This window comes from Myotis lucifugus, unplaced genomic scaffold, assembly GCF_000147115.1.
Source record: "Myotis lucifugus unplaced genomic scaffold, Myoluc2.0 scaffold_539, whole genome shotgun sequence".
NCBI classification, from domain to species: domain Eukaryota; kingdom Metazoa; phylum Chordata; class Mammalia; order Chiroptera; family Vespertilionidae; genus Myotis; species Myotis lucifugus.
In genome coordinates this window covers 69,352-85,913 of record NW_005871587.1, presented here as the reverse complement: position 1 = coordinate 85,913, position 16,562 = coordinate 69,352, and the positions used below count along the sequence as shown (strand labels likewise).

At 45.9% G+C, this 16,562-nt stretch overlaps 1 protein-coding gene across 1 annotated transcript in view; it reads left to right on the top strand.

Moving 5' to 3' along the window:
• Positions 1 to 48: 48 nt before the first annotated feature.
• PDE4A (phosphodiesterase 4A) overlaps positions 49 to 16,562 on the top strand; it is a 34,509-nt gene continuing 17,995 nt past the window's right edge. Inside the window, 2 exon segments of the mRNA XM_023745356.1 lie at positions 49 to 281; positions 1,648 to 1,689. Coding sequence (XP_023601124.1) covers positions 49 to 281; positions 1,648 to 1,689 — 275 coding nt within the window.

Below are 16,562 nucleotides of genomic sequence, written 5' to 3'. Positions count from 1 at the left end.
CTGCTCCCAGCGCCCACCGAGGCCGGGCCGCCCCGCGTCCCCGCGGCCATGGCGCGGCCGCGCCGCCTGGGCTGCATCCCGGAGCTGCAGCTGGCAGCCTTCCCGGCGGCGGCGGCCGAGGACGAGGCGTTCCTGCCGGAGTCCCTGGCCCGGCGCGCGCCCCGCTGGCCACGTTCGCCGCCCTCCTCGCCCGTCTTCTTCGCCAGCCCGTCCCCAACTTTCCGCAGGCGCCTCCGGCTTCTCCGAAGCTTCCAGGATCTCGGCCGCCAGGCGTGGGCTGGGTAAGTGCGCCCAGGTGGGTTCGAGTCTCCATGTCGGGGTCTGGAGTCCGCAGCTGCCTCTGCCCAGCCTCATCTTTCCTCTTCCGTCGCAAGGCAGCGATAAACATCATCCCTGCCCGCGGGGTTGCCGTGGAGACATCTGATAGGGCATGCAGTAGGCGCTCAATAAACGCTACGTTCTTCCCACTTCCTGCGCAGACCTGAGTCTGCGGTCAGGCTTTGGGGGAACCAGCCTGCCACGCAGGCTGATCTTTGGACGCTAGTTCCCTTGTGTTGGCCTCAGTCTACCGGCCTGTGAAATGGGCCAGCGATGCACTCGCGGTTGCTTTGCCGTCAGGCTCGCTGGTCAATGCGTGCACCCGGCGCGGAGGGCAAATTGAAGTTCCCTTCCCGGCTATACCTGGGGTGCTGGGGGGCTGGCAAGCTGGCGGCCCATCCGAGCTGGCTTGCCTGGCAGCCCGACGGCGGGCACTGGCTGGAGCTGGGGGGTCCTCCTTTATCCTGACTCGCCTTGGGCACTCGTTTAGAACCAGAGTCCGAGACACAGGCTGGGAGAGGGCATTGCGGGGACAGGACGGGGACCCGGCGGGAGAGATGGGGGCAGGGAGAGACGAGGAGGAGGGCCGGGGCCGTTGGGAGCCCCTTGTGGGGCCGGGGAGGGCGTAGGGGCAGGGAATCAGTTCCTCTCTCTGGTTTCCCTCAGTGTCTCTGTCTCCCCTTCTCTCTGTCTCTTCTGTCTCTGTTCCGACCCCCAGCTCCACCCCCGGCATCCGTCGTCCCTCCCCCTGGTTTTGGTCACCAGACCCCGCACTCCGCCGGCGCGGGAGGGCGTCTTGTCCCTCCAGGAGCGCCGGGCGCTCTGAGACTTCCCGCGGGCACAGCTCGACGTCAGGATGGGGAGGGGGTGAAGGCGGGGCCAGGGGCAGGGGCGGGGTGGGGGGCGGTGGGCCCGGAGCCTGGGAAACCAGAGCTCGGGGCCACCCGCCCCGCCCCCCCGCCCAGGCCCGGGGGAAAGGAGGCAGGCGGGAAGTGTGCGCAGAGCGGTGCCGGGCTCACCGGAGGAGGCAGGCGCCGAGCCCAGCCCCGGGCGCTGCGGACTGGAGGACACCCGAACGCCCATGGCCTGGGAAGTCACCCGGAGGGCGGGTGTGAAGGCGGTGCCAGCGCCGCCGCGGGCGGCCCGGGACATCTCGGGCCCGGAGAGCAGCGTCCGCTACCCCGCGGTGCGTGCGGCCGTCTCCATGCGCGCCCGGAGGGCGCTCGGCAGCCCCGCGCTCCAGAGCAGCCCGCCGCCCGGCAGGCCCCGGCGCCCTGCCCTCGCGCTGCCCTTCGCGGGCCCTGAGTCCCTGGTCCACTTCTCCTTCAGTGACGAGGACACCTGTTGGCACTCTCCGGGCAGATCCGTCAGGTGGGTGGCCCGCGGCCAGTCCCCTCCTTTCCCACCAGAGGGCTCTGGATGCGTTGGTGGGGGTGCCCAGGCTGCCGTCGGGAGCCTCCAAAGTGGTTTGCAGAGCCTGCCGGAGCTCCCGCCCCTTTCCCTGTTTCTAAACGTCTGGGTGCCTCCGAGGGCTTCCTGCAGGTGGTGGCTCTGAAAATAGGCGCTGGGTCCTGCCCCCTTTCTGCCCACTCCAGATGGGATCCCTTCACCCTCTTTGTGCCCCTAAACCTGGACCTTTGGCACTCACCCTGGCAGCCAGTATGCGTGTCCAGCGTCACCTGGGCTCCACTCCCAGGCCGCGGGCCTCCAGCCAGGTCCCTCAGGCCTTACCCTCCCTCCCTCCTGCTGGGGCTGCCAGGCTGAAAGCCAGGCGGTGGGTGTGGGAGGAGCTCCCTGCGGGAACTCCTGGAGGGCAGTGAGAAGCTACTGGACAGGGGCGGAGGAGCAGCTTGTAAATTCTCAGAAGTCTTGGGGTACTCCAGCAATGTTCTTGCTCCCCTCCAGCACCCCCTTCAGACACCTGGACACACGCATGCTCCCCAACAAGGCACATACACTCCACATACACAGCCATACATGACATAAACAGCACACCCACACACAGGGCAATCGGGGTTGACCCATGGCCACGGTGACACACAGACCACAGAAACTCTGGCCTTTTAAACTTTGTATAGACTACACTGCTTGCAGGAACACACTCTCACTGCAACACATACCCAGGCCTGACTCCCACCTGCACATGGCCACACACAGGAGCACACCTCATACCCCTCAGGAGTCAGGCACAGTCTCAGCACATGTGCACCGCACACAGGTACACCCTCCCAAACCCACAGGACTCGGAGACACACAGACCCACACAAGCGCTGTGAACACCCAGACCCCACTCACACACACAGATGTGTAAATCCACACGGACAGCCTACATGCACACAGATGCCCCTGAGCACCCCCTCTGACTCACACATGCACAGACCCTCCTCCTACTCTTAACCCCACTAACAACTGTGTCACTGGCACCACGCGCCAGCCTGGCAGATACACGCCAGCACCCGCCCTTAACCTCCATGTGACCTTCACAAAGCAAATGCCAGGTCCTTCCATAAAGGCTGCCTGGCACCTCCGACAAGGGTGTCAGTTGGCGTGGGGCAGAGCCTGGGGAGCTGCCAGGCTGCCTGGGGGGGAGACAGACACCCAGTGATTTAGCGTGCTTTGTAGCTTTGAGCCTGGCTTCCCTGGTTCGAATCCTTGCTCTATCACTAGTCACGTTATTCATCCTCTCAGTTTCTCTCTCTCTCCGGAAAATGGGGATGCGTTCGTGTTCAGGCAAAGCACAATGCTGGAGCACGTGGCATTCCAGAGCAGCTGGCTACTGTCATTGTTGTTATGATTTTTACCAACTGGGATATGTCCCCTCTCATTGCCACAGGCCTACCCTCACCCCAGCTTGTTTGCTTCCCATTGGCTCCTGCAGCAGGACTTTCTAATCTGCCCCTGGACTGCACAGTCCTCCAGAGGCCCAATTTGATGTTCAAAAGCCCAGGGGGACAGGACTAGAGGCCCCAGAGGGGTGGAAGCAGGTAGCACCTTCACCTGAGAATGCCACCAAGCGGTCAGCCTATCCCAGGGGGAGTCTTGGGCAGGTCATTTCCCTCCTGATGGAGTGTCGGGGCACGTGGCTGTGATGTCAGGGCCTGTTGGCTGTCCTTGACGACACTAGTCTGTGGCTCTGGGCCCCATGGGGACATCTCCAGTGCAGCCTCTAGCCTGATTTTGGGTCACCCTGATCAGTAGCAGGCCAGGGAGGGGTGACTCCCCACAGCCTGGGGGTCCAATTCTGGGGAGTAGCTGAGACCCCCTTATTCGCAGGCTGCAGTTCAACAGGCCTGATCTCCTATGTGCCCTTCTGCAGCCTCGGGGACATGCTCCTGGAAGCACAAACAGTGGGGCCCCAGGGACCATCTTCCCATCCCTGCCTCTGGGCTCCTGCTTGCAGTGAGTCGAGTCCCCTGGGGCTGCCGTATCTACCCGAGATGCTAGTTGGTTGCCCTCTGGGGCTTGGGTCTCACCTTCCCTAAACAGCACTTCAGTTCCTGGGGCAGGGGAGGGGTCCTCTCTACATAGGTATGCTCCGCCCCCTTCACCGTGGCACTCAGCAGAGTCAAAAAATCCAGGCTGGGCCTTGGGAGACAGGACATGATTCTCAGGTAATGAGGCTACCAATCCCTCGCCAACACTCTGTGCCTGTCTTTTCATTGAACCAGGAGGTAAACAGAATCCAAATCACGGAGTTGGAAGGAGACATACTGGGTTCATGTATATAAAGCACTCAATGCCACAGCAAGTACTCAGTGTCTTGTTATTATTACTATACACCTAAAAGGATTTAACCTGGGACCCAGTACACAGCAGGTGCTCAATAAGTGGGCATTATCATCAGAGGCTCAAGCTCATGATTAGGTATTCCATCTTAAGAATGTGTTTTTTTAAAAAGATGAACACAGCCCTAGCTGGTTTGGCTCAGTGGATAGAGCGTCAGCCTGCGGACTCAAAGGGTCCCAGGGTTCGATTCCAGTACAGTAAAGGGCATGTACCTTGATTGCAGGCACATCCCCAGTAGGGGGTGTGCAGGAGGCAGCTGATCAATGTTTCTCTCTCATCGATGTTTCTAACTCTCTATCCCTCTCCCTTCCTCTCTGTAAAAAATCAATAAAATATATTTAAAAAAAAAAGATGAACACATATTAAATTAACCCTTTTTATATACATCTTCATGAAGTTCTTTTGCAAATTGTTTTTTATTTATTTACTAGAGGCCCAGTGCACGAATTCGTGCACGGGTGGGGTCCCTCGGCCTGGCCTGTGATTGAGGCCTATGGGGGAGGGGCCAGCAGGCGCAGGGTTGGGGAGGGGGGAGAGACCATGGGGGTTTGGCTGTGGGAGCACACTGACCACCAGGGGGCAGCTCCTGCATTGAGCATCTGCCCCCTGTTGGTCAGTGAGCATCATAGCACTGGTCGACCGGTCATTCAGGTTGTTTGGCGGTAACGGTTGCTTAGGCTTTTATATAGAGAGATTTATATTAAAATTTTTTAATGTTGACATTATTGTGGGTGTCTCCCTTTTTCCCCTCTTTGCCCACCTCCACCACCCCCTTTAGCCTTCACCACACTATTGTCCATGTCCATGGGCTATGTATATACGTTCTTTAGCTAATCCCTTCACCTTCTTTATCCAGCCACCCCACACTGCTTCCCTCGGGCACCAGCCAGTCTGTTCCATGTATCCATGCTTCTGGTTCCATTGTGTTTGTCAGTTATTTTTGTTCATTGGATTCCACATATTAGTGAGATCATATGGTATTTGTCTTTCTCTGGCTGGTTTATTTGCTTAGCAAAATACTCTCCAGGCCCATCCATGCTGTCACAAAGGGTAAGAGATCCTTCTTTTTTATAACCGCATAGTATTCCATTGTGTAAATGTTCCACAGCTTTTTTATTTACTTATCTGCTAATGGGCACCTGGGCTGTTTCCAGGTCTTGGCCATTGTAAATAATGCTGCTATAAACATAGGGGTGCACATATTCTTTCAGATTGGTGTTTTGGGACTGAAATGTTTTAAATTGTGATAAAATATAAATAATACAATTTCACATTTTAACCATTTAAAAAATACATGTTTTTATTGATTTTTAGAGAGAGGAAGGGAGAACGATAGAGAGATCAAAACATTGATGAGAGAAGAACATCATCAGCTACCTCCTGCACAACCCCTACTGGGGATCGGGCCCGAAATCCAGGTGGGGGATTGATCCAGTGACTTCGATTCCTGGGTCAACGCTCAACCGCTGAGCCACACCGTCTGGGCCCGTTTTAACCATTTTTGAGTGTACAGTTCAGTATCATTAAGTACATTCACATTGTTATGCCGCCATCATCACCATCCATCCCCAGAACTTTTTCATCCCAAACTGAAACTCTGTCCCTACTAAACACTAAGTCCCCCTTTCCCTCCTCCAGGCCCTAGCACTCACTATTCTAACTGCTGCCTCTATAAATCTGACTCCTTCGGGGACCTCCTATGAGTAGAATTGCACAATTACACAACAAATTGCATCATTTGTCGAAAAGACTGTCCTTTCCCATTGACTCGTCTTGGCACACTTGTCAAAAACCATTTGACCATATATGTGACGGGTTTATTTCTGGGCTCTCTAAGCAATTCTATTGGTCTATTTGTCTTTTGTATTTGGCTTATTTCATTTAGCATAATGTTTTCAAGGTTCATACACACACACACACACACACACACACACACACTGAGTGGCCAGATTATTATGACCACCCCATCAGTACTTCCTTGGGCCACCTTTTGCCTTCAATACTGCGGCGATTCTTCTTGACTCCACGAGATGTTGAAAGGTGATGCGAGGAATCTGACACCATGCCTGAGCAATAGCACCGTCCGATTCTGTGAGATTTGATGGTTGTGGAACCAGCTGCCTGATGGCTCTTTTAACTTCGTCCCACAAATGCTCAATCGGATTGAGATCTGGTGATTGTGGGGTCACCTAAGCAAGGTAAAGTCTCCCTCATGTTCTTGAAACCACTCCTGCACAATATGAGCACCGTGGCATGGCGCATTGTCTTGTTGGAAGAAGCCATCTCCATTGGGATACGCCATCAATATGATAGGATGAATTTGATCAGCAATGATACTTAGGTATGTTGTGCTATTCAGACGTTGTTCCACATGAATTAAGGGGCCCAAATCATGCCAGGAAGACATGCCCCAAACCATAACACTGCCTCCACCAGCTTGCAGGGTTGTACTCATGCATGTGGGGTGCATGCTTTCATGCTGTTTCCGCTAAATTCTCACTCTGCCATCAGCATGATGCAACTGGAAACATGATTCATCGGACCACATGACTTTTTTCCAATGCTCGACTGTCCAATCCTTGTGTTCCTGTGCGAATTGGAGACGTTTTATCTTGGTAACTGCAGACAGCAAAGGTGTTCGAACAGGCCTTTGGCTTCCACATCCCATACGATGCGGTGTACGGCTAATTTGCCTACAAACGTCAGGTGGTCATAATAATCTGGCCACTCATAATAATATATACCCCACGCTCAAAGGCTGTTAAATCTCATTGTTTACCCACATCTTCAGAAAAAATCACTTCTACTGCCGTGGTAAACAACCTGCTTCCCTATTTATAATGGTCTGGCCCTCTAGCAACTTCAGTGCGAAATTATAGCTAATTTGCCTACAAACGTCAGGTGGTCATAATAATCTGGCCACTCAGTGTATATATATGTAACTTTATCCATTCACCCATGGATGGACATGAGTTGTTTCCATTTTTTTAGCTTTTGTGAACAATGCTGCTATGAACATCGGTGTACAAGAAACTGTTTGAGTCTTCGCTTTCAAATCTTTGGGGTGTATATACTTAGAAGTAGAATTGCTGGATTACATGGTAATTCTATACTCATATTTTTGAGGAGATGCCAAACCATTTTCCACAGTGGCTGTACCATTTTACATTCCCAGCAGCAATGCACAAGGACTCCAGTCTCTCCAAGTCATCACCAACACTTAATATTTTGCTTTTCTTAATAATAGCCATCCTAGTGGGTGTGCAGTTGTATCTCACTGTGGTTGATTTGCATTTCCCTGATGACTAATGGTGTTGAGTGTCTTCTTATGTGCTTATTTGTCCATCTGTATATCTTCTTTGGAGAATTGTTTACTTAAGTCCTTTACCCACTTTTTAATGGCTTGTTTTTTGTTGTTGTTGAGTTTTAGTTCTTTTATATTCTATGTATTAACCTCTGATTAGATATGTGATTTGCAAAAATGTTCTCCCATTCTGTGGATTGCCTGTTCACACTCTGAATAGTGTTCTTTGAGGCACAAAAGATTTTAATTTTGATAAAGTTCAATTTATTTTTATTTTGTTGCCTTTGCTTTTGATGTCATATCCAAGAAATCACTGCCAAATCCAATGTCATGAAGCGTCTAAGAGTTTTATAATTTTAAATCTTACGTTTAGACCTTTGATACATTTCGAGTTAATTTTTGTATATGGTGTGAGGTAAGGATCCAACTCCATCCTTTTGTATGGGGTAACTAGTTTCTACAGCATTGTTTGTTAAAAAGACGGTCCTTTTCCCAATGAATGATCTTGGCATGTTTGTCAAAAATAATTTGACCATATATGTGAGGGTTTATTTCTGGGCTCTCTAATCCATTCCATTGGTCTATATGTCTGTCTATGCAGTACCACACTGTTTTGATTACTGTAGCTTTACAGTAAGTTTTAAAAACAGGAAATGCAACTCCTCAACTTTTTTTTGGTCATTTTTCAAGATTGTTTTGGTTATTCAGGGTTTCTTGAGAATTCATAAAAATTCTAGAAGGACTTTTTTATTTCTGCAAAGAATGTTGTTGGAATTTTGATAGGGATTCCATTGAATCTATAGATCACTTTGGGTAATATTGACATCTTAACCTTAAAGATTCCAATCCATGAATATGGGATGTCTTTCTATTTATTTTTGTCTTCTTAATTTATTTCAGCAACATTTTCTACTTTTCAGTGTAGACGGCTTTTGTCTCCTTTTACAGTGGGGCCTTGACTTACGAGTGTCCCGACTAACGAGTTTTTTGAGATACCAGTTGTCTCTCAGCCAATTTTTTGCATTGAGTTGACAGAGTAATTTGAGTTAACGAGCTCCTTAATGAGCTTGGTCTCGGATCGATTAAACTCGTAAGTCAAGGCCCCACTGTATTCCTAAGTATCTTAACTCATTTTGATACTACTGTAAATGGAATTTTTTTAAATATCCTTTTTGGGTTGTTCATTGTTAGTGTATAGAAAAGCAATTGATTTTTAAAAAATGTTTTTATTAATTTTTAGAGAGAGAGGAAAGGAAATGGGGGAGAGAGAGAGAGAAAAATCGATATGAGAGAGAAACATGGATCAGTTACCTTCCACACGCACCCTGACCAGGGATCAAACCCAAAACCTGGGCATGTATCCTAACTGGGAATCAAACTGGTGACCTTCCAGTGCACGGGATAATTTATTTGGAACTCATCCAAGTTATTTGGGGTATCAGAACTAAATGAGGAAACTGCTGTTTCTTTTTCACTCTCACGGAACACTTTTGACACCAAATGTGTGTAGGTTCCCCCACCATCACCACCACCACCACTATACACACCAACCAATATTCTCCAGTTCTATGCAGACACCAACTGGGCGAACTGCAGTTTAGTTCAATTCTGACAGTTAACTGGAGTTAGTGCAGATCCCACAGATGAAGGGCTCAGTCCCACGGGAATACCCCCACTGCAGACATCAGTCTCAAGTCCAGGTTGTCACCTGTGCTTCTGACTGACTGGCTATAAATCAGAGGTTTCCACGCCCTCCTCCTCAGGTTAGGAAATTTGCTAGTATGGCTCATAGAACTCAGGAAAACAGCTTACTTACTAGGTCACTGGGTGTTTTTTTTTTTTTTAATGTTTTTATTGATTTTTAGAGAGAGAGGGAGAGAGAGAAACATTGACTGGCTGCCTCCTGCACACCCCCTACTGGGAATCGAGCTCAAAGCTTAGTTATGTGCCCTGACTGGGAATTGAACGGTGACCTCTTAGTTCATGGGTTGACACTCAACCACTGAGCTACACCGACCGGGCAGGTTACTGGTTTATTATAAACAATACAACTCAGGAGCAACCAGAGAGAAGAGATGTATAGGGAAAGGTATGGTAGAGGAACATGGAGCTTCCATGCTCTCTCCAGGTGTGTCACCCTCCCATTGCCTCCATCTGTTCACCAACCCACAAGCTCTCCAAACCCTGTCATGTAAGGATTTTGAAGTCGGTTTCATTGTGTAATCATGACCAATTAAGTCAGCGGTTCTCAACCTGTGGGTCGCGACCCCTTTGGGGGTCAAACGATCCTTTCACAGGGGTCGCCTAAGACCATCGGAAAACACATATATAATTACATATTGTTTTTGTGATTAATCACTATGCTTTAATTATGTTCAATTTGTAATAATGAAAATACATTCTGCATATCAGATATTTACATTACGATTCATAACAGTAGCAAAATTACAGTTATGAAGTAGCAACGAAAATAATTTTATGGTTGGGGGTCACCACAACATGAGGAACTGTATTAAAGGGTCGAGGCATTAGGAAGGTTGAGAACCACTGAATTAAGTCATCAGCCAATCCATTGATGATTAACTCAACCCCTCTCCCTTCCATGGGGCTCCAGGAGTGGGGCTGAAAGTTACAACCTTCTAATCACATGGCGGTCTCTCCTAGCAAGCAACCCCCATCCGGAGGCTAGCTGGGAGTCCTTAGCAGGCAGTCATCTCAGTAGCTTACAACAACACATTTCTCACTGCTAAGATTCTAAGGGTTCCGTTTTCTCCACATCCTCATCAGCAATTGTTGTTTGATTTATGATAGCGATTCTGACAAGTGTGCAGTGCGATCTCACTGTGGTTTTAATTTGCATTTCCTTGATGACTAGTGACGTTGAGCATCTTTTCATAGGTCTACTGGCCATCTGTATGTCCTCTTTGGAGAAGTGTCTATTCAGGTCCTCTGCCCATTTTTAAATTGGATTGTTTGGGGGACTTTTGGTGTTACGTTGTTTAAGTTCTCTATATATTTTGGATATTAACCCCTTATCAGATGTATCATGGGTGAATATTTTCTCTGGCCTGGTAGGTTGTGTTTTCGTTTTGTTCATGGTTTCCTTTGCTGTGCAAAAACTTTTCAGTTTGATTTTTATTTTTTTATTTTGTTACTCTTGACCAAGGAGATAAATTTAAAAAATTACTAAGAGCAAAGTCAAAGAGTTTGCTGCCTATGTTTTCTTCTAGGAGTTTTATGGTTGTGAGTCTTTCATCCATTTTGAGTTTATTCTTATATATGGTGCAAGAAAGTAGTCTAGCTTCTTTTATTTTTTTGTATGTATCTGTACAGTTTTTCCAACATCATGTCTTGAAGAGACTGTATTTACCCCATTGTATATTCTTGCCTCCTTTGTCACAGATTAACTCACCATATAGGCAGTTTATTTCTTGGCTATCTGTTCTGTTCCATTGATCTGTGCGTCTGTTTTTATGCCAGTACCATGCTGTTTTAATGACTAGAGCCTTGTAGTATAGTTTGATATTAGGTAGAATGATACCTCCAACTTGGTTCTTCTTTATTAAGATTGCTATGGCTATTAGGGGTCTTTTGTGTTTCCATATAAATTTTAAGATTATTTGTTCTAGTTCTGTGAAAAAATGTAATTGGTATTTTGATAGAAATTGCTTTGAATCTCTAGATTGCTTTGGGTAGTATGGGCATTTTAATGATGTTTATTCTTCCTCTCCTAGAGTACCGTATATGCTTCCATTTATTTGTATCTTCTTCAATTTCTTTCTTCAATGTCTTATAATTTTCTGAGTACAGGTCTTTTACCTCCTTGGTTTCATTTATTCCTAGGTATTTTTTATGTAATGGAAAATAGGATTTTTTTCCTTAGTGTATCTTTCTGATAGTTTGTTATTGATGCACAAAAATGCAACTGACTTTGAATATTAATTTTTGTAACCTGCTACTTTACTGAATTTATTTGTCAGCTCTAATAGTTTTTCAGTGTAATCTTTAGGGTTCTCTCTATACAGTATCATGTCATTTGCAAATAATGACAGATTTACTTCTTCCTTTCCAATTTCCTTCTATTTCTTTTTCTTGTCTGATTGCTGTGACTAGGACTTCCTACATTATGTTGAATAAAAGTGGTGATAATGGACATCAGTGTCTTGTTCTTGATCTTAAGGAAAAACACTTTTAGCTTTTCACCATTGAGTATGATGTTAGCTGTGAGTTTGTCATGTGTGGTCTTTATTATATTGAGGTATGTTCTTCTATTCCCACTTTCTGAAAATTTTTATCATAAATGGATGCTGGATTTTATAAAATGCCTTTTCTGTATCTATTGAAATGATCATATGATTTTTATCCTTAATTTTGTTTATGTGGTTGTATCATGTTAATTTGCATGTATTGAACTATCCTTGCATCGAAGAATAAATCCCACTCGATCATGGTATACGATCTTTTGAATGTATTGCTGAATTGGGTTTGCACATATTTTGTTGAGACTATTTGCATCTATGTTCATCAGGGATATTGGCCTATACTTTTTCTTTTTTGTAATGCCTCATTTTGAAATCGAGGTAATGCTGGCTTTGTACTAGTATACTGAGCTTAGGAGCCTTCTCTCCTCTTGAATTTTTTGGAATAGTTTGAGAAGGATGTTTGAATGTTGGGTAAAATTTACCTGTGAAACCATTAGGACTTTTATTTGTTGGGAGTTTTTTATTTTTTTATTGCTGATCTGATTTCAGTAGTTATCAGTCTGTTCAGATTTTTTTGTTTTGTTTTCTCTTGACTCAGTCTTGGAAGATTGTATGTTTCTTTTTAAACATATATATATATATTATTGATTTCAGAGGGAGAGAGACATAGAAACACCAATGATGAGAGAGAATATTGATAAGCTGCCTCCTGCATACCCCCTACTGGGCACCAAGCCCACAAACTGGGCATGTGCCCTGACCAGGAACCCAGTCAGTAACTTCCTGGTTCATAAGTTGATGCTCAACCACTGGGCCACACCTGCCAGGCAGATTATATGTTTCTAAACATTTATCCATTTCTTCCAGATTTTCCAATTTGTTGGCATATAATTGTTCATAGTATTTCCTTCTTGTAAACCTTTGTATTTCTGTGGCATCAATGGTCATTTCTCCCCTTTCATTTCTGATTTTATTTATTTGGGTCCTCCTTTTTTTCTTGATGAGTCTGGTTAAAGGCTTATCATTCTGTTTATCTTTTCAAAGGACCAGCTGTTGTTTGATTGATCTTTTGTGGGTTTTTTTTTACACTTTATTTTGTTTAGTTCCATTCTGATCTTTATTATTTCCTTCTTTCTGTTCACTTTGGACTTTGTCCTTCATTTTTGAGTTTCTTTTGGTAGAAAGGTTAGATTGTGTACAGTGGGGCCTTGACTTACGAGTTTAATTCCGAGACCGAGCTCGTTAAGGCGCTCATTAAGGCGCTCATTAAGGAGCTCGTTAACTCAAATTACTCTATCAACTCAATGCAAAAAATCGGCCGAGAGACAGCTGGTATCTCAAAAAAACTCCTTAGTCAGGACACTTGTAAGTCAAGGCCCCACTGTATTTGAGATTTTTCTTACTTCTTGAGGTAGACCTGTAATACTCTTAGGACTTCTTTCGCTGTGTCCCATAGATTTTTGGACCATTGTGTGTGTTTTTTAAAAAATATATTTTCATTGATCTCAGAGAGGAGAGGAGAGGGAGAGAGAGACAGAAACATCAATGATGAGAGAGAATCACTAATTGGCTGCCTCCTGCAAATCCCACCCCCACCCATCCAGGGATCAAGCCTGCAACAGGGATATGTGCCCTGATGGGGAATAAAACCACAACCTCCCAGTTCATAGGTCAATGCTCAACCACTGAGCCTCACCAACCAGGCCATTGGGCCATTGTGTTTTTATTTTCATTTGTCTCAAGGTTTCTTTGATTTCTTCCTTGATCTCATTGTTAACCCCTTCATTGTTTAATAGCACATTATTTAACCTCCATGAGCTTGTGTTTTTCTGTGTTGTTTTTTCTTGTAACTGATTTCTAGTTTCATACCTTGTGGTCAGAGAAGATGCTTGATATGATTTCAGTCTTCCTAAATTTATTGAGACTGTGACCCAACATGTGGTCTATCCTGGACAATGTTCCATGTATGCTTGAAAAGAATGTATATTGTGCTGCTTTGTGATAAAATGTTGTAGAAATATCAATTAAATCCATCTGGTCTAAAGGGTCATTAAGGACAGTTTCCTTGTTGATTTTCTGTCCGGATAATCTATCCATTGATGTCAATGGGGTGTTAAAGTCTCCACAATTACTGTATTTGATCTCTCCTTTTGTATTCATCAATATTTACTTTATTCTACATTTGGTGTGTAAATGTTTAGAAGGGTAACATCCTAGTGTTGGATTGATCCCTTTATCATTATGAAATGTCCTTCTTTGCCCGGCTGGCATGACTCAGTGGTTGAACGCTGACCTATGAACCAGGAAGTTGCAGTTCGATTCCTGGTCAGGGCGCATGCCTGGGTTGTGGGCTTGATCTCCAGTCGGGGGCGTCCAGGAGGCAGCCTGTCAATGATTCTCATCATTGCTGTTTCTATCTCTCTCTCCCTCTCCCTTCCTCTCTGAAATCAATAAAAATATTTTAAAAAGAAATGTCCTTCTTTGCCTCTTGTTATAGCCTTTGTTTTAAAGTCTATTTTGTCTGGTATACATATTGCTACCCCAGCATCTTTTTTGTTTCCATTTTCATGTAGTATCTTTTTCCATCGCTTTGCTTTCAGTCTGTGTGTGTCTTTTGATCTGAAGTGGGTCTCTTATAGACAGTGGGTGTTGTTTAGGTCTTGTTTTTTTATCCATTCAGCTACTCTATGTCTTTAGACTGGAGCATTTAATCCATTCACATTTAAGTGATTATTGATAGGTACGTGGTTATTGCTATTTTATTATTCATATTTATATTCTTTCCCCCCTTTTTCTTCTTAAAGAAGTACCTTTAACATTTCTTCTAATACTGATTTGGTAGTGATAACTCCTTTACCTTTTTCTTGTGTGGGAAGCTCTTTATCTCCTATTTCAATTCTAAAGGATAGCCTTTATGGGTAGAGTAGTCTTGGCTGTAGGTCCTTGCTTTTCATCACTTTGAATATTGTGTGGTAATCCCTTCTTGCCTGCAAAGTTTCTGTTGAGAAATCAGCTGACAGTCTTTTCTTTTTTCACTTTTAAAATTTATTTATTTTAGTGAGAGAGAGGCAGAGGAAGAAACAGCGATTTATTGTCCCACTTATTTATGCATGCATTTGTTGATTCTTGTATGTGCCCTGACCAGGGATTGAACCTGCAACCTTGGTGTATGGGGAGGATGCTCTAACCAACTGAGCTACCCAGCCAGGGCTCAGCTGAGAGTCTTATGAGAGTTCCCCTGTAGGTAACTGTCTTTCTCTTGCTGCTTTTAAGATTCTATCTTTGTCTTTAAACTTTGGCACTTTGATTGTTATGTATCTTGTTATGGGCCTCTTTGGGTTTATTTTGTTTGAGACTCTCTGAGCTTCCTAGACTTTTATGTCTATTTCCTTCGCCAAGTTAGGGAAGTTTTAAGCTATAATTTCTTCAAACAGGTTTTCAATTCCTTGCTCTCTTTTCTCCTCCTGGTACCCTTGTGATGTGAATGTTGAAATGGTTGATGTTGTCCCAGAGGTCTCTTAAACTGCCCTTATTTTTAAAAATTCTGTTTTCTTTTTGCTGTTTCAGTTGGGTGTTTTTCTCTATTTTGTCTTCCAAATCGCTGATTTGATCCTCTTCTTCATGTAACCTGCTATTTGATTCCTTCTAGTGTACTTTTCATTTTTGACTGGTTCTTTTTTATGGTGTGTATGAACTTGTTTATGCTATTTATACTATCTCTTTGCTGAAGTTCTCACTTAGTTCATCTATTCTTCCTCTAAGTTCATTGAGCATCCTTATAGCCGGTGTTTTCAACTCTGCATCTGGTAGCTTAGTGGCCTCCATTTCATTCTTTTTCTGGAATTTTCTCCTGTTCTTTCCTTTGAGGCATGTTTCTTTGTCTCCTCATCTTGGCTGCCTCTCTGTGTTGTTTCTATGTATTAGTTAGATTTTCTATGTCTCCCAGTCTTGGCAAGGCGGCCTTATGTAATAGGTGACCTGTAGGGCCCAGTGGAGCAGTCTGCCTGGTCACCTGAGCTGGGTGCTCTAGGAGTGCCCTTGTGTGGGGTGAGTGTGCCCTCCTGTTATAGTTGAGTAGGCATGTCTGAGTAGGGTAGTCTGAGTAGGGTTGACCCTCAGGCTGACTGGCCACAACCACAGAGCAGGATTCACCCCAAAAGGGCTCTGGTGCTTGCTGAGACTTCCCTTTGGGGGTGCCTTTCGTGGAGATAATCAGGGGTGCTCTGTTGTGGTCTGGAGGCAGCCACTGAGGGTGTTGGTGCTGGGGCCTCTTTGGAGGGTCTCCGGTGCAACCCCGGGTCAGCGGCTGCCTCGGCCTGGCCCCCGGCCACCCGGCAGGAGCTACCAAGATGTCCGAGGTTGGGAGCTGCCTCTGTTGGTCTTGGAGGTGCTTGGGAGGGGTCACGGGAGGGGTCACGCTACAAACTGATGCCAGCTACCACCAGTGCCGGCCGGGTGCTCAGCAGGAGGCACAGGGCAAGCTGAGGCCAGCTGCCACCTGCCCGGGGCCTCTGGACCTTTGAGAGTTTGTAGGAAAGTCTGTAGCACAGGCCAAAGCTGGCTGCCTGGAAAAACAGCCCTTGAAAGTGGCCCCGGTGATGTGCTGAAGTGTGCTTTTTAAAAGGTTTGAATTTGGGCCCTAACTGGTTTGGCTCAGCGGATAGAGCGTCGGCCTGCAGACTGAAGGGTCCCAGGTTCAATTCCAGTCAAGGGCATGTACCTTGGTTGCTGGCACATCCCCAGTGGGGAGTGTGCAGGAGGCAGCCGAATCAATGTTTCTAACTCTCTATCCCTCTCCCTTCCTCTCTCTAAAAAAAATCAATAAAATATTTTTTTAAAAAGTTTGAATTTTGTACTTTAATATTTCAGGTTTCTTTACTAAAATTGGAATATCTGATTACTCAGGGCTCCAGCTTCACTCTGCTTTTTGTGTTGATTGTCTGGCCCTTTTG